Source organism: Chlorocebus sabaeus, chromosome 2 (genome assembly GCF_047675955.1).
Source record: "Chlorocebus sabaeus isolate Y175 chromosome 2, mChlSab1.0.hap1, whole genome shotgun sequence".
Taxonomy (NCBI): domain Eukaryota; kingdom Metazoa; phylum Chordata; class Mammalia; order Primates; family Cercopithecidae; genus Chlorocebus; species Chlorocebus sabaeus.
Window position 1 is genome coordinate 26,700,011 of NC_132905.1, and position 27,938 is coordinate 26,727,948.

General features: G+C 55.5%; 1 protein-coding gene across 8 annotated transcripts in view; it reads right to left on the reverse strand.

Annotated features, from left to right (window-relative positions):
- Window positions 1-19,604: 19,604 nt before the first annotated feature.
- SRC (SRC proto-oncogene, non-receptor tyrosine kinase) overlaps window positions 19,605-27,938 on the reverse strand; it is a 62,684-nt gene continuing 54,350 nt past the window's right edge. For all 8 annotated transcript variants that reach the window (XM_073006730.1, XM_073006737.1, XM_008017925.3 and 5 more), the window contains 6 exons: window positions 27,405-27,560; window positions 24,654-24,833; window positions 23,319-23,395; window positions 22,419-22,572; window positions 22,132-22,263; window positions 19,605-21,841 (listed from right to left, as the gene is read on the reverse strand). In XM_073006730.1, the coding sequence (XP_072862831.1) occupies window positions 21,633-21,841; window positions 22,132-22,263; window positions 22,419-22,572; window positions 23,319-23,395; window positions 24,654-24,833; window positions 27,405-27,560 (908 nt within the window). In that variant the 3' untranslated portion in view covers window positions 19,605-21,632. The remainder of the gene's footprint in view (window positions 21,842-22,131; window positions 22,264-22,418; window positions 22,573-23,318; window positions 23,396-24,653; window positions 24,834-27,404; window positions 27,561-27,938) is intronic.

Genomic DNA, 27,938 nt, shown 5'->3' on the forward strand with positions numbered 1-27,938 from the left:
GGCAGAGCTGGTTCGGGGTCAGAGTGTAGGTTGGGAGCCTCGTGAGAGTGCGGGGCTCTTACGGGTCACCCATCCCTCTGCTCACCATTCCCACCCCCACTCCCCAGAGCCTCTCAGCCATACTGTGAAGTCACCACAGGCCAGCGGAGGGGCCCCAGGCAGAGTCCAGGCCTGCAATGACAAAGCCCAGGCCAGGGCAAGGGGGCAGGGGGGAGACAGGACTTCAGGGAGATGTTTGGGGTTCAGAATGGCAGGAAGCAGGACACTCCGGCTTGGGTGGCAAAAGCCAGGGGTCAAGCAGGGGTCTGTCCCACTGCGTGCTGACAACAGGTAATTGGTGCTCCCACGACACGGCCCACTTCCCAGCCCCTACTAGGGTAGAGCAAGGGGGAAGCTCCTCCGTGGCCAGTCCCCTGGTCCCCTGCCCCCTCATCTCCCAGGCCACACGAGGAAAGCTCCCGGAAACAGAACCCTTTCCTGCTTCCACTCGCTGCTGGGAGCTACGTCCTCTGCCTACACTGCCCCCCTCCACTCCTTAAGGCTCTGTGCCATTCTTTAGGAACCCAAAGACAAAGGGATGGGGACAGGAAAAGGGACTGGGGGCCACAGGCATGCACCTAGCACAATCATCCCTGCATCCCAAAGCGGGCAGAGGTGGAAGGACGGGGAGGGAGGGCGGAGAACGCGGGGTCTCTTTCTGTCTCTCTCTCTCTCCCCACAACTATTTCTTTCTAGCTTCACACACACACACACACACACACACACACACACACACACACACGTGCGCGCGCGCGCACTCACACCCACACGAAGGCAGAGAGGTAGGAGACCCTCAAACACACAGACCTTCCCGACAAAGACATTCAGATGCGCTGACAGACACACAGGGGCGTCCCAAGTGGGGACACTCAAGTGTTTCTGAAGAAATGAATAAGAGAGTAGCGAGTAGGATAGAATCTGCAAAGAAAGAGCGAGGGAAACAGTGCACAGACACAAGGCAGAGATAATGAAAAGCCCCCAAAATGTCGGCGGCAGCTCCTCTCTCCCTGGGAGGTGGGAGCACCAGGGATTTTTATTTGTCTTCCTCTCCACATTCTTTTTGGTATTTTCCACCTTTTCTACAGGGAACACATATGACATCTGAAACCAAAGGAAAACAATAAATGTCATATCTGAAAGAGAGGAAATGTTCACGGAGGGGAACAAAGGCTGGCAGGGCTGCAGAGAAGTGGCGAGGGGAGGCGGGAGCACGTGCAGCCTGGCTCACACCCACCCACCGCACACACACACCCCTCAGCACCCACACTCACACACACACCACACACACACTACACACACACTCACACACACACCACACACACACACTACACACACACACTACACACACACTCACACACACACCACACACACACCACACACACACACTACACACACACACACACCACACACACACTACACACACACACACTACACACACACTCACACACACTACACACACACTACACACACACTCACACACTCACACACACACACCACACACACCACACACACACACACTCACACACACACTACACACACACACCACACACACACTACACACACACTCACACACACTCACACACACACTACACACACACTACACACACACACCACACACACTCACACACACCACACACACCACACACGCACTCACACACACACCACACACGCACTCACACACACACACACTACACACACACCACACACACACACCCCACACACACACTACACACACACACCACACACACACCACACACACACCACACACACACACCACACACACACCACACACACTCACACACACACCACACACACACCACACACACACACTACATACACACACACTCACACACACACCACACACACACTACACACACACTCACACACACTCACACACACACCACACTCACACCACACACTACACACACACACTCACACACACACACATACAGCCCATTCTTCAGGCTCACAGCAGGAGCAGCGAGAGTGAAATTCCAGAAATCTCCAGGAAAAAGGGTGGAGAAGAGGAAGAAGGAGAGGCGGCCAGGAAGGCTGGGGGTGCAAGGACAGACAGAAACACTCGCCCACCCCGGCGCAGGCACACCTCGGAGGGACACCAGCAACAGGCACCAGCACCCCTGTTACTCCTGTGGTGGTGGGTGCAATGTTCATGGTTTTTCTTTTTTTTATTATTACCAAGGTAATAAAGCTTTCTGTGCTCATGGCAGATAATGAAAGACATGATGCTCCATTTTTGAATGAGCAAAAGCACTTATGAATGGGGGTGACTCGGGGGAATAGAGGGAGAGCGAACTATGAGGAAACCGCAGAGAGGAAGCGAGGGAGACAAAAGTCAGTGGAGGGTCACACACACACACACACACACACACACACACACACACGAGGATGCAGTGAAGGGCAAGATGGCAGTTCACAAAGGCGCAGAGAAAGGGAGGTGGCAGAAAGACAAGCTCACACACAGGCAGAAGGTGTCCAGGGAGCCAGATGTGTGGACACCCCGCCCCCCATATGCACCCCAGGATCTCCGGCAGAGCAGGGACAAAATCCAAGGAACCTTGAGAGACAGCAGGAAGCATGATCTCCCACAGACACACACGGCACGGCACGGCGTCCGCAGAGTGGGGTTTGTGAATAAATGAAAGTGGATGTGTGTGGGAACCCCCAGGGTGAGGGCAGAATGGTGACAAGAAAGGCGCCCAGAGACAGAGGGGTTCAGAGACAGACCAGAGAAACGGTGACAGCCTGAGAAAGGCAGAGTCCCTGAGAGGAACAGAGAGAGGGCCAGGCAGAGCCCAAGGGAAGAAGGGGTGGGCAAGAGCGTGCAAGGTACACACACCTGTGCACAGGGGCCTGGGCTTCAGACCGACCTGGGGCCTACTTCCCGGCCTATACCCAGGGGCCCCTCTTCTTGGGAAATGGAACCCATGGAGGCTTCTATTGTTTTCTCTGTATTTTCTAAACATCCTGTCATGACGATGGAGCGTTACCTTTGCAATCGGGGAAAAAAACGCGCGCCTGGGAAGAAGAAAGAAGATAAAGAAACAAAAATGTCGCAGAGAGAGTGAATGGAGATGAAGTTACAGAGAACAAGTGAGGGGAGACCATCAGACGCACACACACACGCACACAATACGCACACATGCACATATATACACACAAAAACATACACACATACGCTTGCATACACATGCACACACACAATACACACATGTATACACACATACACACATGCATACACCTACATACACACATATACATACACATGTGTTTGCACACGGGGAAGGAGAAGCAGGGAGGCTGTGGGCAAGGAACAAGGAGGTGCCGGCAAGGTGGGGTAGGCCTCCAAGGCGCTGAACCCCAAACCCCAAATAGGCTGGCACCCACTCAGAAGGAGACTGGGGTGCGTTTGGGAAGACCTGCTGCTGTGTGCAGGCTTCCGGGGTTAGGTTGGGCTGCAGCCGGTTCCCCTTGAACCTACCTCGATCTGGGGGCAAGTCTGGGCTGAGCTGGAGGCTGGGCAGGGAAAGGGTCTCCTAGAGGAAGGTCCCAGAGCCCAGGAGCACAAAGCGGGGCCCCTGGGGGAGGAGGAGGAGTTTGCAGAGGGGGAAGAGGGCACGGGGTACACGGGGGCCCAGTCACCAGGCAGAGGACAAAGGCTGAACACAAGGACAAAGCCTTGGAGGAGCAGAAGATCCTGGTTTGAGACACAGAGACAGATAGTGGTAGAGACAGAGGACAGAGAAGGCAGGGGCCAGGCGGGGCCTGGGTGTGGGCACCTGGAGGACTTGGGACGAGCGCCGCTCTGGGTTTCTGACCCTGATGGGAGCGGAAGCAGAGGCCACAAAGGAAGCCAGCAGGGTCCTTACAGGGAGGTTGGGTGGCCGTAGAGAGGGAGGTGGGGATTGAGAGCTGTCGGGGGTGTGGAGGGTGGAGGGGGAGTTCAGGAGTCCTCATGATGGTTTGTGGATGGGGGAGGGACAAGCCAGCCCTGGCCTGGGCAAGTGGGGTGAGGGTGGGACTCTCCAGCTCTGGGACCACGGACCAGGTGTGATGAGAGGGTGGGTTTAGCTCTGTGGCCTCCTGGGGGACATGGGGGATGTGGGGATCCCTCAGGATGGAGTCCCAGGAGCAGTGAGACCACAGCTGGAGGCACTAGTGAGAGGACACGACCCCAGGATGGAGTCCCCCAGGCCCCCAGCAGGGTAGGAGCAGAGGGAGGGGAAAGAGACACACTCACAGACACACATAGACACACACACTCAGAGACACACAGACACACACACATTCAGGGACACACAGACACACATAGACACACACTCAGAGACACACAGACACACAAACACACTCAGACACACAGACACACATAGACATACACACTCAGAGACACACAGACACGCACACACTCAGAGACACACAGACACACATAGACACACACTCAGAGACACACAGACACACACTCAGAGACACACACACATAAACACACAGACACACACAGACACACTCAGAGACACACACAGACACACTCAGAGACACACAGACACACACAGATACACACAGACACAATTAGAGACACACACAGACACACATAGACACATTCACAGACACACATAGACACACACAGATACAGACATACACTCAGAGACACATGACACACAGACACACACTCAGAGACACAGACATATAGACATACACACAGTCACAAACACACACACAGACACATAGAGACACACTCACACACAGACACACACAGAAACAGACACACAGAGACACAGACCACAGAGACACATACTCCAGAACACACACAGACACAGACACACTCCCAGACACAGAGGTACACAGACGCACACACACTCACAGACACACAGATACTCAGAGACATACATAGAGACACACACATACACAGAGATACACACAGACACACACACACAGATACACACAGAGACAGACAGAAATACACACAAATACAGAGATACACACTCAGAGACACACAGAAATACACACACACTCACAGACACACACAGAGATACACACACATTCAGACACACAGATACACACTCAGAGACACACAGAAATACACAGACACACACAGAGATACACACTCGGAGACACACAAATACACGCACACTCACAGACACACACAGAGATACGCATTTGGAGACACACAGAAATACACACACACGGACACACACAGAGATACACACTCAGAGACACATACAAATACAGACACACAAAGATACACACTCAGAGACGTACACAGAGACACAGACACACAGACACAGAGATACACACTCACAGACACACACGCACACATGCTCACAGACACACACAGAGCTATGCACTCAGAGACACACACACAGACACACACAGATGCACAGGAGGCCAGAAGAAGGGGGAGAAGACAGAGCCTGAGAGAGGAGGAGGAGGAGGAGGAGGAGGAGGAGGAGGAAGGGAAATACGTGGCATGAGCAGAGTCAGACATGGCACATCTGGAAAAATTGAGAAGGGAGGAGAGAGGCCAAGAGATGGAGAGAGAGGGAGAGAAGAGCAGGAGCCGAGAGAGACAGAGAGAGAGGTTGAGAGACAGAGAGAGACAGAGAGAGATGCTGAGAGATGGAGAGGGAGAGACTAAGAGATGGAGAGAGACAGAAAGAGACTGACAGATGGAGACAGGCTGAGAGATGGAGAGAGATAGAGAAAGGCTGAGAGATGGAGAGAGACAAGAGAGAGACTGAGAAGTGGAGAGAGACACTAAGAGCTGGAGAGAGACAGAGAGAGAGGCTGAGAGATGGAAAGAGACACTGAGAGATGGAGAGAGACAGAAAGGGGGGTGAGAGATGGGGAGAGAAAGAGAGGCTGAGAGATGGAGAGAGACAGAGACTGAGAGATGGAGAGAGACAGAGAGAGACACTGAGAGATGGAGAGAGACAGAGATGCTGAGACATGGAGAGAGACAGACAGAGAGGCTGAGAGACGGAGAGACACAGCCAGAGAAGAACGGGAGCGGGCAGTGAGTAGCAGGCACTGGGAAGCTGCCCACCTCCCTTCCCTCCCTCCCAACCTCTGTCTCTCTGACAGCCAGGGCAGATTTCAGCAACGCCTTAGAGACACAGAACAGGCTGGAGGCAGGGGAAGAGCCAGAGAAACACACGCACACACGCACACACACGCGCGCACACACACTCATACATGCGCGCACATACACGTGCCCGGCCGGCACACAGGAGCGACTCGAGGGCTGCTGCCTGAAGGAGGGAGTGAATGCAGTGACTCACAGAATGAGCACAAAAGCAAGACCCCACAGAGAGGGGGCAGGCGGGGGTTCTGGTGTGTTGTGTGTGTGTGCCTGTGCGTGTGTGTGTGTGTCTCACATGCTCAAAGAATGACAATGACCTCCAGGGCTAGAGCAGAGAGAAAGCAAAGAGTACAGTGTGGTGAGACAGACGGATGGACAGACAGACTGAGAGAGGGTGCTGGCTGGCACTGTGGCACACACACAGGGCAAAGTATTTGATGCTCCAAAGGAGCAATGAAGCACCTAATGCTCCAGTGGAGGAAGGTGTGGCGGAAAGAGTCAGACAGACACACACAGTGGGCAGGAAACTGGCCGCGGGACACTCAGAAGAGGAGGGGGAAGACAGAGAGGGAGAGGAGGAGGGGCCGAGGGGCCAGGACACACGGCCCCTTCTCTCATCCCCCACGAGTCCCTGTCTACAGCCACCTGGGGGGAAGCTGTTCCTGGGTACAGGGGACCCAGAGGCGAGTGACTCACGGCCTGACCTGACAGACAGATGGACACCATCAGCACACAGTGGGGTAGGAGCGCTCCTGGAAACCCCTTCCCTCAGGAAGCCACGGTGGCAGGGGAGACACTAACTCTGCTTAGGGGTGGGAGGGACGGGGAGGGGCAGGCGGGAACAGTCTCCCAATCTGCAGGGGAGGTGACTTGGAGCCAGATGCCTGATCACCAGGGCAGGTTGGGAAGGGACACCTCACGCAGAGAAAATGACGGCTGCAAGGGCCAGGAGGGGTGAGAATGTGTGTGGGGGCGGGATGGTGTCCGAGATGACAGGCCATCTGGGTGGCTGGTGACAGAGAAGGGGTAAGGCTTGAGAGGCAATGGGGGTTGAGGCGTGCAAGGGTTTGACGCCCAGGCTAAGGCCTGGGATGGAGGGAGCCCAGGAGGGGTTGAAGCAGCCAGGGACACATGGCCAGACATGCTGGAGAGGCAGCCACAGGCTCCATGTGCACACTGGGAAGGGGAGGACAGAGCTAGGCATGGCCTCCCTGGGGACCGGGTGAACGAGGGGAAGGATTTCCGCTGCATCCTGGCCAGATAGAGCTCAGAGATTAGATTGTTCATTCAGTCGAGCCCCTTCTACATGCCAGGCACTGTTCCAGGCGCTGGAGGCGCAGCACTGGACAAGACAGACATGGCCTGCCCTCATGGGGCTCACAGCATAGTGACAGAGACAATAGTGTGAGAGACTGAAAATAAGCCAAAAATCAACGTGTAAGAGGATGGCAGGGAGTGATCAGTGTTATGAGGACAAACAGCAGCGTAGGGGGAAAGAGAGCGCCAGAGACCCATTCACACAGTGTGGCCAGGTAGGACCTCTCTGGGGATGGGCAGTTCAGGCAGCAGGAACGGCCTGTGTATCGAAGGCACGGCAAGGGCAGGGTGACTGCAGCACAAGGCGTGGTGGGGTCTGCGGGCTGCCGAGGAGGGCGCAGGCTAGAGCCAAAGGGCCTTCCCTGAAGGTCGAGTGAGGGCCTTGGATCCACTTCCGAAAGGTGGGGCTCCTGGAGGGAAGCGGGGCTCTGGTGAGGACTGAAGAGCATATCAGGGCCCTGCCCGGCTCTGCCCAGCCCTGCCCCGTAGGAGTTTGTGGGTGCAGGGCTCAGGTACATCTCAAAAGTTCCAGACAAACTCTCTCAGTGGCAGGAAGGCCACCAGAGGGACGAGGGTGGGAGCTCCATGGCACAGACGCAGGCCTGACGCAGGAAGGGGAAGAAAGCTCCAGAAAGGCTCAGAGGGAGAGAGGGAGGGGCTGGAGAGCTCGGAGCGGCGAGGCAAGGCCCCCCACACCACCGGGGGCTCCCAGATGACGCGCACACCAGCCCCACGCAGGGAGAGGGTCTCAGCTGTGCTCTGTGACGCAGGCCGTGCACCAGGCAAGGCAGTGACAAGCAGACCCCGACAAAGCCCCCAAGAGGGGTCTCAGGGAAGAGGAGGGGGAGACGGACAGAGAGAGGGGAGTCGTGATGCCTCCAGAGCCCCCAGAGAGGGAAAGAAGGACACATGGATGGGCTCACCCAGACAGACCCTTGCACTCAGGGAGCTCCCCCAGCTCATCTCTGCACCCAGGCAGGACTGGCCGGCAGCCCCACACACTGAGACAGACACACAGACAGCCCCCCACAAACAGCTGCCATGCTGCAGGCCTCCCTCCACACGGGCAAAACCGGCCAGCCAGAAACCCACTCCAGGACACACAGACCACCACACACACCCCAACACAGAGAAACACACACACACAAATCAGATGGCAGCACTGCCCGACAGCAGAATGCGTACACACACACATCCTTCGCGGACACAAAGATAGACGGACAGGCAGACCAGATACTCAGCGCCAACACTCAGAGACAGACAGACAGACAGGCACAGGCCTGCGGCCCCTCCCTCAGACAGGCTGAAACACCCCGCTGCTGTGGAAAGAGTTGGGTGGAACAACAGGAGGCAGGAGGAAGGAGAGGGGGTCACTAGAAGAGAGAAGTCACAGCTGAGGAGGATCGTATGAGCCTACGACCTGCAGCCCAGCGGACTCCACTGGCGTCTCCCCACCAGACCAGGGACCGGGGCCGCGGATCTGCCTCTGTATCCCTAAGTCTGCCCCCTGGGGGTGCTGGGTCGTGAGCATCTACCAAAGCCACGACCAAATTTGCCTGCTGTGAGCCAAGTGCAGGCCAGAGCACTGCACGGGTTGCTGCACTGCAGGAAGTGGCAGGTGACAGAGACTCCAAGGAGGGGACTAGAGCACACAGCCCAGGAGGGGACATGAACCCCAAGGCAAGGTACTGGGGTGGAGAGGAAGGGATGGAGCGAGACCCACTGGGAGACCACATGGACAGGACGTGGGCGAGGAGGGAAAGGGGACCAGCCCGGGCTCTGGGCTGGGTGCCGCCAGATAGTGGGCACATGAGGCAGGACACCCCAGGCTTTGGAGAAAGAGGGGTGGGTGAGTCCATTGTGAGCTGCCCATGGAATGTCTGGAAGGTTGTATGCAGGGAGGCCTGGAACTCAGGGGATGGAGGTTGGGTGGTCCCTACAAAGGGGGAACTGACGCCCAGAGTGGGGACAGTCACCAGGCATGATGGGAAGGGAGAAGAGGACGAGGAACAACAGCATGTTAGGAGTCCTCCAGAAGCAGGGCAGGCTCAGGGGACCAACGTGTCTACAGTCAGATGCTGGAGAAGTCGAGGAAGATGAGAGCAAGGTCATGTCTGCAGGGAGGTAGGCGAGGTGCTGGTGTCAGCCATGTGGGAGGTCCGGCACAAATCGCAGCTGGAGTGAGTGAGAAGGAGGTGCGGACAGGAAGACAGCTCAGGATGGGGAGGGGAGGGATGGGGTGGGGGCTTGAAGCGGGTAAGGGGTTGCTCTGCAGTGGGAGAGATGGACCATGATGAGTGGACAGGTCTGGGCTCAGCTCAGAGATCCTGGCTAGAGACCCGATGTTGGCAGCTTATGTGTGGAGCAAAGGGAGTTGGCAGAAGGGAATGGGGGTGATGCCAGGGGCAGGAGGAGGTGGCCAGAGCTGGCATGGAAGCAGACAGGCCGGCACATGCCCAGGGTGAGAGCCTGCCTGCGCCCACCCCTCAGAGACAGTGAGGGGAGGAAGGAGGGGTGGGAGAGCCAGAGAGACACAGGGCTGGGCTCCCCTGGAACAATCTCGATGAAGCCCCCGGGAGTGGGAGAGAAAGGGAGGAAGGCAGAGGTGGGGGGAAGGAGAGCGAGCGGGGAGGTGGTGGGTGAGCAGGGAGGTGGTGGGCAATCGGGGAGACACACACACACTCCTACAGGGACGCACAGAATAGAAGCAGAATTCAATAACAACTTGGAGAGGGAGCGGAGCGGGAGAGAGCCGGCAGGGAGGGTGGCGGGGAGGGAGGTAGGCACACGCGGAGCCGTCTTAGGAGGTGTTCAATAACCGCTGATGGAGTGCAGGAACAAAGACGAGGGGCTCCCAGAGGGAAGCAGCAGCTGAGAAAGTGGCAAGATAGACAGACAAAATGTCACGCATACACACAGTGAGAAACACGCGAGCCTCGAGGGGCGGGTGGGAGGGAGCCTGCCCTGGGGCCCGGACGGTCTGTTTCTTGCTCAGGGTGGTGGAGCCACAGGTGCAGACACAGGTGAAATTCATCAAAGCTTTCCATTTCAGATTTATGCGTCTTACGATATGTAAGTGAGATCCCAATTCTTTAAAATGAGAGAAAGAGGATAAAAGGTGGAGGGAAAGATGAATGCGTCAGACAGGGACAGGAACACACACACACACACAGGTACCAATGATGCCCAGGGAAGAACAAAACCCGACCAAGTCAGAGGAAAAAGGAAATAAAATGGAACCTGACCAGGAGAGAAAGACCGACTCCTAGACCCCCACATGGAAAAGGAGAGGCCCCTGGGAGACCTGAAATGCAGGTAGGGGATTTACAGGGCAGGAAGGAAATCGCCTTGAGCTAGAAGGGGGCAGAGGAGAGTGGCCAGGGGAACGGCCCGGCAGCGGTGATCTGCTGAGGTGGAGTGAGGCAGCAGGAGGCCCCCTGATAAGGGAAAGAGCCAAGCAAGATGCGGAGCCCAGAATGGGCCTTGAAGGGTTTGGAGCTGGGTGATGGGTGAGGGGCCCAGGAGGCAGCTTTGTTCTCAGTCCAAAACCCACAAGAGGGGAGAGATGGAGATGAAGGGGAGAAGAGGGTGGGCGCTGAAATGGCCCCGCAGGAGGGTGCAGGGGGGCGGGTGAGAAGAGTGCAGGCCCAGGAAACAAGTGGGGAGGTAGAAAAGGGCCCACAAATAACCCTTGGACAGACAGATAGATGGTTAGATGGATGGATGGACAGAGCACCCTCTCTTATCCGCAGAGCGAAAGCAAAGTCTCAGAGATGATGCAGAAAGAGACAAGGAGAGGTTTGGGGGAAGTGGAGAGAGAGACGGATCCTGGCAGGTGTGCAAGGGTCAAGATGGAGCCAGAGAGAGCAAAGGGGAGAGGAGATCTGTCTCTCTCTCTCCCCTCTACACCAGACACACACACATCACACACCACACACACACCCCACACACCACACACACACAGCACATACACCACACACACACCACACACACACACACCACACACCACACACACACCACACACCACACACCACATACACCACACACACACCACACACACACACCACATACACCACACACACACACCACACACACACCACATACCACACACACACCACACATCCACACCACACACCACACACACCACACACACCACACACACGCACCACACATGCACACCACACACCACACACACCACACACACCACACACATACCACACACCACACACACACACACCACACACCACACACACACCACACACACACACCACATACACCACACACACACCACACACACACACCACACACCACACACACACCACAGACACACCACACATCCACACCACACACCACACACACCACACACACACACCACACATCCACACCACACACCACACACCACACACACCACACACACCACACACACACACCACATACACCACATAGACCACACACCACACACACACAGAACACACACCACACACACCACACCACACACACACCACACACCATACACACCATACACACACACCACACACACACCACACATGCCACACACCACACACACACACCACACACCACACACACACCACACACACAACACACACACACACAACACACACACACACACACCACACACCACACACACCACACACACACCACACACACACACACGCCACACACACACCCCACACACACACACCTGTGTGCACAACTCACAGGAGCTGTTCTGCATGTGTGGACCAAAGGAAAATATAAAGGAAATGACCCCAGGGTGGGAGTGAAGGATTAGGTACGGTGGCAGAGACGATGCCCTGACAGCTTGTCACATACTGGTTCACGTGCACAGACCTATGAGCTCACACACATACAGCCAGGGCAGATTTCAGAGTGCCTTAGACTGGCGAGAACAGGTGGGAAAGAGGAGAAGTGGAGACATGCACACACACACACGCGCGCGCGCGCACACACACACACACAGAGGCCAGTACACGGGAGAGATGAAGGGGTGTTGATTGAACAGAGGGACAAGTGCAAGGGACTCAGAATGAACACAAAAGCCAAGGCCTGCAGAAAGGGGGTCAGGCAGGGGCTGCTCTGACCCTCCACACACACACACAAACACACACACACACAGGTATGCACATTCTCTCTCACACACACACAGAGGCAGGAGCAGCTGCTCCGAGATGAGTGTTTTGGGAAGAGCTGCGAAACTGAAAGAAACAAACCCGCAGCCGATGGCAGTGACCCCCACACTGGAGCAAGGGGGGGCAGCTGCTGCCCACACCAGAATCCCACCGACCTGCAGCCACCATGGGCAGGAGCCTCGGGGAACAATGAGGAGCCAGACTTGTTAGCTGCACATACACATGCGCACACCTGGGAGGACCCTACAAGTGTGTGTGTGTAGGGGGTGCTTAGGAAATGAATGGGAGATGGAGTCATGGCCAAACCTGTTGGAAAGAGAACAAGAACACAGACACACTCATTCATACACATTCACATTCACACGCACACACTCACACTCACACACACTCATACACACAGTCACACACACACAAACACACACTTATGTACACACATACACATGCACTCACACGCACACTCAGGCGCATACACTCACATGCACACATACACACACACACACGTATACTCACACAGGCACATACACTCACATGCACACTTTCACACACACACCCCACACACACATACACGACTTTTCAGCCACTTCCTAATGGGAACAACTAATTAGTGCCTGAATGGGTTTGGCTAAAACCAAGAGGCAAAGATAGAAACAAAGTGACAAAGACTCAGACAACAGAGAGAACAAAATAAAAGACAGAGCCAGAAAAAGAGACGCAGAGACGGAGCCAAAGACAGGAAAAGAGAGAGAAGGAGACAGAGAACGACCCAGAGAGAGAAGCGCGCCCTGGCCACTGGGGCTGCCTCATGGGAACGGCTCAGTCAGGACTTTACGAAGGAGCAAGTGAATGAATGAAAGAAAGAAAGGAGGAGAGGCCTCAATGGGTGGGAGGGGCCTCAGCACAGCCGTCGCTGGATGCAGGCAACGGCAAGGGACCACAGGCCGCGGCCACACCGCACACATGCCATGCTGCACACACGCTGCACCACATCCACACCACCCAAACCACACAATACACAACCATGCAACACACGCACCACACACCGCAGACCACACTCACAACTGGACTGTGGTAGAGAAGGTGTGGGGATGGAGGGGACACATGAAGAGTGAGGAAGGGGGGACCCAGACCTGAGCATGCCACGTGCACATGCGTACACACACACTCACTCATACACAGACACACACACACAAATGCAGGCAGCCCAGAGAAAAGACAAAATGCCAGCAAAACCCCAGAGAGGAGAGGGAAGGAGACTGAAGGCCAATATAGGAGAGACAGGTGCCGGCTGTGCACTTGTCATCCTCTCTTGGTGTCTGTCTGTCTGTATGTTGGCCTGGCCCTCTCTCTCACTCCATCCCATACACACACACACACACACACACACACACACACACACACACATGCACACCGTGCTGGGCAGGAGCAGCTGCTGCATGGTGTTCTGGGAAGAACCAAGGGAGAGAGGGAAGACAACCCCACCCATGGCAGTGACCCCAACGCTGGAGCAAGGCGGGGCGGGCAGGCAAAGGGTCGGGAGCAGGGAGCATGGCCGACCCTGGAAAGCTCACAGCCTGCAGATCTTGGAGGGCAGGAGACCTGGGGAAAGATGAGGAACCAAGACCCCTGCTCCCCGGCAGACACGCCGACGCACACAGGGACAGGTGTTTGTTGCAGGAATGAATGAATGAACGAATGAATGAGGGGACTCCGGAGAAAGAGACAAACCTGTTATGGTGAAAGAGACGAACACAAGCCAGGCACAGTGGCTCATGCCTGTGATCCCAGCACTTTAGGAGGCTGAGGTGGGTGGATCTCTTGAGCCCGGGAGTTCAAGACCAGCCTGAGCAACATAGTGAGACCCTGTTTCTATTTAAAAAGAAAATAGCCAGGAATGGTTGTGCACGCCTGCAGTCCCAGCTACTCAGGAGACTGAGGTGGGAGGATCACTTGAGCCCAGGAGGTCAAGGCTGCAGTAAGCCATGATTGCACTACTGCATTCTGGCCTGGCAGACAGAGCAAGACCATGTGTCCAAACAAACAAACAAACAAACAAAAAACATAGACAGATGGACACAGAGATGAAGAGGGAGGATGTGGCACGCGTGCACGTGCACACACATACACGCACACATACACACACACGCATCGTCTTGCTTTGATGCACTCACACAAGGACAAACTGCAGGAGCAAAATGAAGACGACAGACACAGAGAGGGCAGAAGGCGGGCAGCATCCACAGCCTGCCCGGCACGGCATTCGCCCAGGCCTGGCAAGACGAGGGACCCAGTGAATCTGTAGCCCAGGCACCATACTTTTAGGACCCCAAGAAAAGGTTTCAATTTCTTTTAAAATCAGAAGAAAAATGAACTTTTAACTCAAAGAAAATGTTTCGGTATGTCCTATTAATATATTCGTGTTGATACCAATGCTATCGTAACATGTAATTTTTAATTTTCTTTTCTAAGGAAAGGGCAAATGTGCCTAGGCCCACGAAAGTCCAAATGGGACTCCAGGTGGGTGCCCAGCCTGCGACAAGACCAAGGTCAGGACAGATCTCACTGCAGGGAGTATCAGAGACAAGGGAACCCAGCAAAGGGGGTTATCAGGGGGGCTTCCCAGAGGAGGTGGGATTTGCAGGCTGAAGAAAGGAAAGACGTTGGCCAGGTGCGGTGGCTCATGCCTGTAATCCCAGCACTTTGGGAGGCTGAGGCGGGCAGATCACGAGGTCAAAAGATCAAGACCATCCTGGCCAACCAACAGGGTGAAACCCCGTCTCTATAAAAAATACAAAAATTAGCTGAGCGTAGTGGTGCACACCTGTAGTCCCAGCTACTTGGGAGGCTGAGGCAGGAGAATTGCTTGAACTCAGGAGGCGGAGGTTGCAATGAGCCAAGATTGCGCCATTGCACTCCAGCCTGGGCAGCAGAGTGAGCCTCTGTCTCAAAAAAAAAAAAAAAAGAAAGGAAAGATGTCAGGCAGAGGCACCATGAGCAACGCCTGCATGGTCGGGATCAGGATGCCACAGGTCAGCCGGAGCCAGGCCAGAATGGCAGGTGAGGGAGACACAGGGCTCTGAGTGGGGCCAGAAGTGGGAAGAGGAAGTGAAAGCCACAGCAGAGTGTAAGTGAGAGACAGCTGAGCCACCCACGGCACGTGGCTCTGTGCTGGAGGTCCCCCTGCAGACACAGTGGGAGTGGACAGGTGAGTTGAGTTTTCGGAGGTTGCAGGTAAGATGTCCAGGGATGGCTGCTAGGGAAACTGTCCAGGAGGCAAGCCTTGAGGCTGAGGCTGGACCAGGATGGGGAGTGAGGAGAACACCCCAGAGGCCAAGTCCAGGAGCCTCTGGGACAGGGGAAGTGAGGTGAGCGAGAGATTCATGCACAGACACACATGTACACAGATGCACACAAACACTGACATGGCGGCAAGAACAGGAGGGAGGGACAAGGGGAAGTCAGGTGGGAGGTAGATGGACAGACACAAAGGCACAGAGCTCTGGACACATAGACACAGGCACATGTGCCCATACACACAACCTGGGGGTGGAACAATCAAAGAAAGAGATGAGCATTTAATGAGACCACAGCAAGAGGCAGGCGAGAGGCAGAGGCTGACGCACAGACGGACAGATGGACACGGCCCCAGGATCCCAGGAGACACGCTCCAAGGGCTGGGTGGGAAAAGCAGCAGAAAAGGGAGGGCTGCGGGGAGTGAGAATCGGGATGGACCTCACAGACGACAAACAGATGGACAAAAAGTTTCTGTGCCTACCGCTCCCTTCCCACCCCCAATTCCAGCCCCTCTGTCTCCATCCCCTTTTCCTGTCTGTCCTGTCTGAATCTCTGAGTCTCTACTCATCTCTTTTTCTCTCTATGAACCACAGCATTTCAGAGCCTCCGAGAGAAAAATGGGAAAAGAAGACAGAGATGATAGAAAATGCAGAGAAGAAACTCTGTGTGTGTGTGCGTGTGTATGCGTGTGTGCGTGCGTGTCTGTGCGTGTCTGTGCATGCGTGCACCCAGCATGAAGTCTGGTCTGGAGAATGTAACTAGGGTGGGAGGCAGAGGATGAACAAAGAGACTTTCGAAGCTCATAGGACGAAGCCTGGGGGGCCACAGGAGCAGGGACACGCATATGCTGCACACCCCTACACACACCACACACCACACACCACACACCCCCTGCACGCACCCTGGAGACATGCCCCAGACTCCAGATGGGAGGGGCGGCGCAGGGGGTGTGAAATGTGGTTGGTTGGTTTGTGTTTTCCTCTATCTTTCCTACTTTGCCAGAAAGAATACATATTATTTTTTGTCATGGGGGAAACATTTTATTTTTCTCAGAAAGAAAAAAATGCATGCAGAATTAAGAGTAAAACCAACTGAAGGCAGAAAAGGAAGGTTGAGGGGACATGGAGCTCTGGGGTAGCATTTCCCCTGGAGACACCTAGACACTACACAGGGCTGAAGGAGGGGACAGTGGGGCCAGGAGACTATGGCCAGGCAGAGTGGATGACATCTCTTGCCTCTGCACTGCATCTCTGTGTGTCTCTCTCTGTCTCCCTTACACACCGAGTACAGTACAAGCCAACTGGACACAGGCCCAGAGTGAGGAGGTCCCAACCAGAGAAGGAGCCAGAGACAGGAGCGGGAGAGACAGAGCAACTTTCCCACCTGCCTCCCCTGAGTTACCCATGTGGCCAGGCCTGGGATCATCAGGGAGAACGTCACCCAGTCCCTCAAGTGCTTGTTCTAGTGGGCGGGCTGACAACCTCTGCGGATTCCAGGGCATCAGGGAGAGCTCCCAGGGCCGGTCTGTGGCCTCGGAGATGTGCTCTGCAGGATGAATAGGAGTTTGTCAGGTTGTACAGCGGGAAGAAAGGGCATTCCCAGCGGTGAAAACAGCCTGGGCAAAGGCATGGAGGTGTGGGAGGGCCTGGGAAGAGTCCGAGATGTGAAGAGGTGGATGGGGAGAAAAATGTGAGAGGCAGAAAGGGAGGGTGGGGACTAAAGAAAGAGAGACAGCATCCAGGCAGAGAGGAAAAGAGACAGAAATTAGCAACAGTGAGACAGAAAGACACATAGAGAAAGAAAAGCAAAATCAACCAGGCGCAGTGACTCACGCCTATAATCGCTACACTTTGGGAGCCCGAGGGGGCAGATCACCTGAGCCCAGGAGCTCAAGACCAGTCTGGGCAACTAGCAAGACCCTGTCTCTACACACACACACACACACACACACACACACACACACACACAATTAGCCAGGGTATGAGGGCGCGCACCTGTGGTTCCAGCTACTCGGGAGGCTGAGGCAGGAGAATGGCTTGAGCCCAGGAGGTGGAGGTTGCAGTGAGCCACTGCACTCCAGCCTGGGGACAGAACAAGACTCCATCTCAAAAAAAGGGAGGGAGGGAGGGAGGGGAAAGGGAAATAAAAGAAAACGAAAGAGAAAGAAAGAAAAAAGCAAGGAAGGTGGGGTGTGGGATTTAAAAAACCTACATATTAGGTACAACGTACGCTACTCGGATGACGAGTATACTACAAAATTCACCCGTATATAATTTATCCATGTAACCAAAAACCACTTGTAACCCCAAAAGCTATTGAAATTTTTAAAACTTAAAAAAGAAGAAACAGGAAATTGATGTAAGGCCAGAGAGGGCTGAAGAGGCACTGACAGACAAGAGAGAGGAAGACAGAGAAAGGCTCAGACGGACAAGGAAGAGGAGAGAGGCCCCGCCGTGGCGGGTCCCGCCTGTGCCGGCGCGGGGGGTTGGGGTTGGACCCTGCCTCTCCGCGCATGCGCACTCCTGACCTGCCGCGGCAGCACGGGCGAGAGCTTTGTCCCCGGCGTACTCGCACGTGGCCCTGCGCCCCCGGGCACACGTGGGTCCCGACAGGAGTCGCCAGCGCTGCAGGTGGGAGCCCAAGCTCACACGGGTCCACACGGACACGCATGCTGTCCCCACCCACATCCACGTGAACCCAGCTGCACACCTCGGTGCCCACACACCCCAGGAGCCCACAGGCTCATGAACCCCGTGGATCTGTGTTCACACCGTACACACACAGTCAGAGCAAGCGGAGCGGCTCACCTCATCCCATTAATGCCCAAGCACACACATCTGGGACACATCTCCATGAGCCCAGGCTCACAGACCACCTAGACAGCTGCTCACAAACATCCAAACACCATGTCTGCGAACAGAGCCCACGCACATACTCCCATGAACAGAAAGGCACACGCATCCAGGTACGCTCCCACCAGCAAGCAGAGAGCACCTGCCACAACCTCACATCCAGATCATCTCTACTCCCGAGACACGCACACTACTGTGATCTCCTGATGCCACCCTGACCCAGACACTATGATTTGTTGAAATTTGTTTTTAATTAAGCGATGTTGCAGCCAGAGTTGACTCCAGTGTACAGGTGTGTGATCTGATGTATATTTGTGTAAAATAAATGTGTTCGAATAGACGGTTGCAAATCAACCTTCAAGACTGCGTGCTTTGGTGGTGAGGAAGGAGGAGGGGAAGGGTCTTTGGGTGTTTCTTCAGTATTTTCAGGACTTTTGTGGATCGATCCAGCACCCCTGCCCTGCACTCCTAGGAAACACGCGAAGAGCACACACAGTGGCATTCTCGTCATGTATTTGTGATCTCCTCTAGGCAGGCCTGACAGCCCCACCCACTCCCCAGTGTCACTGCTACCATCCACCATGGACATTTGAGTCTTGAACTTGTCATGCTTGGGGAAGTCCTGTGATGTGCCTTGTCCTTCTCCCAGGTGCTCACCCCCAAACACAGGTGCAGATGTGCACAAACAGCCACATTCTGCCGTAGCTGTCTCCAGTCTGATCATGTCACCCCTGCCTTGGCCTGAAGCCCTCCAGCTACTAGTACTGCCCAAAGACCCCTCAAGGGGCAGTTTGTTCTCGCATATTCCGCCCCATCTCGCTCTCCAGCACACAGTAGATGTTCAATAAACTGCTGATCAAATTCTGAGGTCTGCTTGTGTTTAATCAGACAATATGCAAAGTATTTACAACCAATTCTGGATACCCCCACCCCCCCATGTCTGGGCCTTTGAATTTGGGACCCCCAGGCCCGGCCCAGAGCCAGGGGTCCCCCAGGCCTCTGCATAGTCATCTGAAATCTACAAAACACAGTTAAAAAAAAAAAAAAAAAAAAAGGACAGTATTAAGACATCTTACACAAAGGGCCTTAGGCAGTTGGAGAGGGATTTGAGAGCTCGCTGGGGTGAGTGAGCCCAGATTTGACTGGAATGGATGGGAGAAGACTTGGGTAATAAACATGTACGAAAGGAAAAGTTGAAATTTCATAGGCAGGCACTGCTTGACCTCCTTCCCCACTGGCAGGGCCTGGCTGGCTCAAGAACCCCTGGCAGTGGGAATGTTATTGCTATGATGAGGGGGCCATGATGAAATGTACATGTTTGGGGGACGGAGCGGGGGGGGCATTTTTACATGTTAAATATGGACGCACATGGAGACACACACACATGCACACACGCACACACACACAGGGACCCTTGGCAAGATGCCACAAACTATCAGCTGCCCCTTTACACATGGGCACACTGAGGCCCAGGGAGAATCTACCACACACCCTAAGGCTGAACAGAGCCAGAGCCCAGTCTCCTGACGTCCCAGGGTTGGGCTCACCATGGATGTCCTGCCACAGGGCCTGGACTGGAGCTGAGCCATGGCCACATGTGGGGCAGACGCTGCAGCCCAGAGAGAAAGCAGGGGCCACCCAAGGTTACACAGCCAGTCCTGGTGCATGGCAGGGGGTAACACGTCCTCTTTCACCCCCACCTAGGCACTCTTTTCTCTCCTCATGAGTTAAAGGGTGCCGACTTGGGGAGGAGAACAGGGCCAGGAATTGAAATGCCACAGGACAAAGTACAGGGAAGGAGGCCAGGACCAGGGCCTCCTGGACTCTTGGCTCTTCTATGTCTGTTTGATTGCCTCCAGAGCCCTGGGGCTCACTCCCTTTCATGGCCGGTTGGCTCTGAAGGTCAAAAATCACCCACAAGCTGATTGAAGCCTCTCTCTCCACACTTGCACCTTTCACCCTGATTCCCAGCTCAGCCCCACATCTGCCTCCATGCTGTTCCCGACAGCTGGGCTGAGCGGGCAGCGGCAGTGGGAATCTGCCGTCTCGAATGCATCCTCAGACCCCTTGTCTCCTGGGCTGTCCCAGTCTTTCCATGATTCCTCCGACGAACTGTTGGTTCCTGAGGAAGACAGAGGGAGCACCAGGTTCCAAGCCCACCTCCACTCTGAACTGCTCCGTGGCCTTGGGCATGTCACATCCCCTCTCTCGACTGTCTCCCCATGGGTGAAATGGGGGCAAGGAAGTGGTGATCTCGAAGGGTCCGTCAGGTCTAAGGAGGGCAGGGTTTGAGGGGGTACTCATCCCACCCACCCACCATCATCAGGTCAGGCGAGGCCTCGTGCTGCCCAGCCTGGGAGCAGCGGCAGAGGGTCTGTCTCGGCAGCCTCCGCCTACAGGTGTTTCCAGAACGGATGGCGAGGGGCAGGGTGGCAAGCAGGCAGGGCCAGGGCCCATCGCTCCTCTTTGGAAAGGCTCTTTGGCCAGCTCTCGACATAGACCGGCGGTGGCACAGAAGTGGGGAAGGAGTTCAGTGAGTGGAGTAGGCTGAGGCTGGAAAAGGGCACCCTCAGCCCCGGCCCCAGCCCTTCTCCCGGTTCTTCTTCCAGAGACCCACAGAGCTCCAGGAGGGAGTGCGGGGAGGAGCGTGCGGCTACAGCGGGAGCCGGACAGAGTCACTGTGCTGGTCTCGCACACCTGCCGCCCTCTCGGGCCACCCTAGGTCCAGAAGCCCCTTCCATACCACCAAAGAGGGAGGGGCCTCGCCCCTGACAATTCAGCCCCACAGAGAGAGGACCAACAGCAGGCAGGCAGAGCGAGGCAAGCCCCGAGACAGGGGCCACCCAGCCCAGAATCCAAGCCGAGAAGCCGGTCTGGGCCCGCCTGCACCTAGAGGTTCTCCCCGGGCTGGTACTGGGGCTCAGTGGACGTGAAGTAGTCCTCCAGGAAGGCCTGCAGGTACTCGAAGGTGGGCCGCTCCTCAGGCTCCTTCCGCCAGCACTGGCACATAAGGTCGTGCAGGGACTCGGGACACTCCGGTGGGCAGGGCATCCGGTAGCCCCGCTCCACCTGGTCCAGCACCTCGCGGTTCACCATCCCTGTGGGCAGAGCAAGGCATGGGGAGCCCAGCTCCAGTGAGGAAAGAGGGGTGGGGGAAGCTGATGGGGAGGACAGCGAGGGCTTCCTGCCTAGGACAGGTTGAGTGTGACCATAGGTAGGTCCTGTCCCTGAAGCTGAGAGCACGGACCATCGGGAGAGCCTAACATCAGATGCTCAACTTCTCTGTTGTACGGATGGGGAAACAGGCCCATCAGGAGTCATGACTTGCCCAAGGCCACCAGGGCAGACGGGTTCAGGGACTAGAGATGGGCCATGGGGACCTTCTTACCAGGGTAGGGCACCCGTCCCTTTGTGGTGAGCTCAGTCAGCAGGATCCCAAAGGACCACACGTCCGACTTGATGGTGAAGCGGCCATACAGGGCAGCTTCCGGAGCTGTCCACTTGATGGGAAATTTGGCACCTGCAGGAACGAGAAAGGTCGGGGCAGCTCTGACCTCCTGTCACGACCACTCTGGTAGATAAGCACCATGAGGAATGACAGATGAGGAAACAGACTCGGAGCGGGACGTGACCTGTCCCAGGCCAAGCGCAGCATACCACACAGTCCCTGCTCACCTTGCCGGGCCGTGTACTCATTGTCTTCGATGAGCCGAGCCAGCCCGAAGTCGGCCACTTTGCACACCAGGTTCTCTCCCACCAGGATGTTGGCTGCACGAAGATCCCGGTGGACGTAGTTCATCCGCTCCACGTATGCCATGCCTGAGGCGATCTGCAGGTGGAATCGCGGGAGCCCAGCTCAGGTGCCACCCATGCCCTCCCAAGGCCACAGAGCACCCCGGGGCTGGAGAGCCAACCACCCCTTCCCCACCCTCCCCACACTTCTTCAGGCAAGTGAGGTCAGTTCACAGTAAATGCTGTTGGCATCGAAAGCAGGAGCAGTGCTCTGCGGGAATAGGGAGCACAGGGCAGAGGGTAGAGGGCAAAGGTCAAAGGGAGGCACAAGATTAGATGCAGCCAGGAAAGCGAGGTGACCATGGAAAGAGGCCCCAGCGGACCCAGACACAGATGAGTGCCAGGTCCTGCCTGCTGCCCAAGTCTCCTCTCTGAGCCTCAGTTTTCTCATCCGTCCAGTGGGAATAACAGCCAATCCTCGTCACTCCCGGTCGTGATGAGGATTAAATTAAACAAAACACTTGTTGAGCACTGCCTGCAGCAAGCGCGAACACATGTCTGCTGAGCGCTACATGGCCTTTATACAGATGGCAACTAAGGCCCGAGGTCCCACAGTAAGTCAGTGACCCCTGATGCCCAGGTAAGCGCTTTCTGTTGCCCAGAATCACCACTCAGGGCACCTGTAAGCAGACCTGGTAAATACGTGCAGCAAGATCAATGAGTGTGGAGGCAATCAAGGTAGGCTTCTTGGAGGCGGCACTCAAGAGGCCAGAAATGGCTGCACCAGATGGGACTGGGTGCTTGAGGACCAAGGGTGTGGGGAGGCGGGAAGGGCTGACTCACCTGAGCAGCCATGTCCACCAGCTGAGGCAGCCGCAGGTACTTCCCCGTCTCCCCCTTGAGAAAGTCCAGCAAACTCCCTGGGCAGAGAGAGATCCAGCTCCAGCTCCTGCCCTGTCCCTCTGCCAGGATGCAGTGATTCCCAAAACCTGTCCTCCCAGGCAGCTGGCCTTGCTTTAACCAGCACAGCAAGGCCTCACTCAGTGCTTATCACTCAAAAGGCAAGCAGGACAGGAAACAACCAGAAGTCCACCTCCAGGTGAACAGGTAAACTGTACTAATGCAGACAGCAGAGTCCTGCTCAGCGACAACAGGAACAAACCGCTGGGAGACACAACAGGGATGCATTTCAGGCCGAGCGTGGTGGCTCCTGCCTGCAATCCCAGCACTGTGGGAGGCCAAGGCAGGAAGATCACTTGAGCCCAGTAGTTTGAGACTAGCCTGAGCTACACAGTAAGACTCTGTCTGTACAAAAAACACACACAAAAAAAGTAGCTGGGCAGGGTGGTGTGCACCTGTAGACCCAGCTACTTGAGAGGCTGAGATGGGAAGATCAATTAAGCCTGGGAGATCAAGGCTGCAGTGAGCTATGATCACACCACTGCACTCCAGCCTGGGCAACGAAGCGAGACCTCATCTCAAAAAATAAAAAATTAAAATTAAAAAAGTAAAAAAAGGATGCATCCCAGATGTAAAAGATTCCATGCAATAAATTCTAGAATAAACAAAACAAATCTATAATGACAGAAAGCAGATCAGTGGGTGCTTGGGTTTGGGGCTGGACGGTACTGTCTACAAAGGGCACAAGGAACTTTCTGGGTGATGGAGATGTTACATAATTTCATTATGGTTAGGGGTACACAGTAAATCCACTTGTTAAAACTCACTGAACTGAACACTTAAAAGGGGCATATTTTATCATATGTAAACTATACCTCCAAAAAGTGGAATTTTGAAAAATAACTAATTAGTTTAAAAATTACTATGGCTCACATCTGTAATCCCAACACTTTGGGAGGTGGAGGTGGGAGGATTGCTTGAGCCCAAGAGTTCGAGACCAGCTTGGGCAACATAGTGTCCCATCTCTACAAAAAATAAAAAACTAGCTGGGCCTGGTGACATACACCTGTGGTCCCAGCTACTTGGGGGGCTGAGATGGGAGGACGGCTTGAGCCCGGAAGGTTGAGGCTGAAGTGAACTACGACTGTACCACTGCACTCCGGCCCAGGAGACCCAGGATTTGGCTCTACCGCATTTCATCTTTGAAGATACCCATTCTAGACATGAGGGGAAACGAGGTTCATGCCCCCTGCCCCTGCCGGGCCGCCCAGGCCTCACCCTTGCTCATGTACTCTGTGACGATGTAAATGGGCTCCTCCGAAACCACAGCATACAACTGCACCAGCTTCTCATGCCTCAGCTTCTTCATGACCTGGGCCTCCTGCAGGAAGGCCTCTGGAGACATCGTGCCAGGCTTCAGGGTTTTGATGGCCACCCTGGTAGTGCCGTTCCAGGTCCCTGTTGAGGAGGGATGCAGGCTGCCTCAGTGGAGCCCCTCAACTCCTACTGCACAGGGATCCAGGATCTGCTCGCCTGGGTGTTGGTGTCAGCTGTGGCCTCCACAGCCATGTGACAAACCCAGTCAAAGCCTGGGCCCTTTCTGAGCCTCAGTCTCCCCATCTGTACAATAGGTACAATGGCAGGGTGCTCCTCACGGGATTGTTACTAGGATTAAATGCTCAAGAACCAGTAGCTGTTGTCGGGACTGTGACTGATTGATTGATTGATTGATTGATTGATTGATTTTTTGAGACAGAGTCTCGCTCTGTCGCCCAGGCTGGAGTGCAGTGGCACGAACTTGGCTCACTGCAAGCTCCGCCTTCCAGCTTCACGCCATTCTCCTGTCTCAGCCTCCCGAATGGCTGGGACTACAGGCGCCTGCCACCACGCCTGGCTAATTTTTTTGTATTTTTATTAGAGACGGGGTTTCACGGTGTTAGCCAGGATGGTCTCGAACCACCCGCCTTGGCCTCCCAAAGTGCTGGGATTACAGGCATGAGCCACTGCGCCTAGCCTGGACTGTGATTATTAAGAATGTCCAGGCCGGGCGTGGTAGCTCACGCCTGTAATCCCAGCACTTTAGGGAGCTGAGGAGTGTGGATCATTTGAGGTCAGGAGTTCAAGACCAGCCTGGCCAATATGGTGAAACCCTGTCTTCACTAAAAATACAAAAATTAGCCAGGCAGTAGTGGTGTGTGCCTGTAATACTAGGTACTTGGGAGGCTGAGGTAGGAGAATGGCTTGAGCCTGGAAGGTGGAGGGTGCAGTGAGCCGAAATCTCACCACTGCACTCCAGCCTGGGTGATAGAGTGAGATCCTGTCTTAAAAAAAAAAAAAAGTCCTTAAAAGCAGCTTATTAGCATGATAGATAGGGGACCAAGGTTCCAACTCAACCGGTGTCACTCCTGGGTTGGTCATGTTCCCTCTGGCAGGACTTTGAACGTGCCTCATGTGTTAGCATGCAATGCGTACTGATGGAGGCCAGGGGTGATGTGGAGCTGGCCCAGGGACTGCGGAGGCTGCTGCCAGAACAAGAGGTCACCTCTGGAGCCCACCCATCCCAAAAAGTGAGACACTGTCCTAAGCATGAGGGTTTGGGGGTCAGGCTGGCCAGAGCCTGACTCCCACCTCCGCCTCCAGCCAGCAGAGAGACCATGGGAGAGTCAGTTCCCCTCTCTCAGCCTCAGTTATCTCATCTGGAAAATGGGGATTCCACAGTGTCTATTGGTGGAGCTGTTTGACGACTGAATGAGATTTTAACCACTGGGCCAGCCCCACCGTGAGGGCTCAGTAAGTAATGCGGTTATTGTTTCACTACTATCTGCTTTTCTAACTGGGGGCTCTGGGGGAAGCTGCATTCTAGACCAGCATGTTTAATCCAGGTTCTTGTCCCAGCAGGCCTCAAGGTTCCTTTGCTGTGTGACCTTGGGCCCATTCCTCCCAGTCACTGGTCCTCTCTCCGAGGGTTAGGGCTCAGGCCCACCTCTGTGGCCCTCCTGGCTCAAGCCATCTGCATGTGGCACTTCATGAGTCGACCTGGAGCACCCAGGGAGGAAGTGAGGCCCTTCCCAGGGTCATCACCACTCACCGAAGCCAGAAATGAGTTTTGCAGCCACCAGAATGGCTGACGCTGTGCATTCACCCAGGTTTCGCTCAAGTCCTCACTTTGTGGCTGTGCTCACACCCTGGCTTCTCACCCCTCTCTCCTCTCACCAGCTCAAAGCCCACGCCTCCCCCTTCCAGACGGCCTGACCTCCAGCCTCCAGGCCTCTGTCCCTGCAGCGCCTTCCACCCAGAAGGCCTCTCTGCTGTCCTCCATCAGCACTCTGGAGGGTGGAGAGTGGAGGCAGTGGGACTGAGCGGAGATGCGGCTCAGATGAAACCACCTTGAAAACAGCACACCGTGATCCCCGCTAGCACCATGGGCTTACAGGCTTACAAGTGCTGTCCCTCCTCCACCCTGGCCTCCGGTCCCTCCGTGTGAGCAGAAAGCAACCGGTGGAAGAGGGGCCTGGGTTTTGTCAGGGCTGCACGGTGCTCATGCTTTGCTGTTTCTCCAGGGTTAGACAGGAAATCACTAACAGGCTCAGACCATGCCAGAACTAAGCTTCCCAGCACCTCCTCCCACGAGCCAGGCTTCTCTCTCCATGGCAAACAGCTGGTGTGTGGACATGCACTGGGCCAGGGCCTCCACAGCCTCCCATAAGTCCCACTGTCACCAGCCCCATTCATAGTCGGGAAGACTGAGACTCCGAGTGAGGCCACCGGGCCCAGCCTACACAGCAGGTCTGTGCAATGCCCAGCCCTGTGTGGATCTTGGAATCAGGTGCTATGGTTTACACGGTCTGGGGCACAGCGCTTGGGGGGCCACATCCCAACTCGGTGCCAGCCACCGCTGGGGGGCTTGATTTACAACAGGGCCCCGTCGTCCAGCAGAGGCAGCTAAAGGCAAAGGGACCAACAGAGCCCAGAGCTGCCACACGGGGTGGGGGATGGATGCCTCTCCCGAGGGCAGGGGCCAGGCCTTACCCATCCACACCTCGCCAAAGCAGCCCTGGCCCAGCTTGACCTCCAGCCGCAGCGACTCCCGAGGGATCTCCCAGGCATCCTTGGCCAGGCCCTGAGTCTGAGGCTTGGATGTGGGGCACACAGTGGTGAGGCGGTGGCACAGGCCATCAGCGTGTTCTGAGGAGGAGGCAAGAGCAGCAGTTGGGGGGGCTTCTGCCCTGGGGCCTCCCTGCCCCTCAGTGTGTGTCACCCTACATGCCAGATGCATGCAGATTTCAGGAGACACACAGGGCGCCCTCAAAGCCAGGCATCTACATCTATGTGCACACAGTCCCACCCCCACACAGGCCCACAGTGCTTTACGCATCTGCTGAGTCAGTCATTCAGCAGACAGTAGGGGGTGCCAGGGACCCTGCGGGGAACAAGTCCAGGGAATCTACCCTCAGGAACTCCGAGTCCAGGGAGGAGCCCCAATTCCCTAATCACCTCCCAGGACCACAGACATGAATGTGACTGGAGGAGAGCTGTTCGTGCAACAGCAGGAGGGTCCTGGGA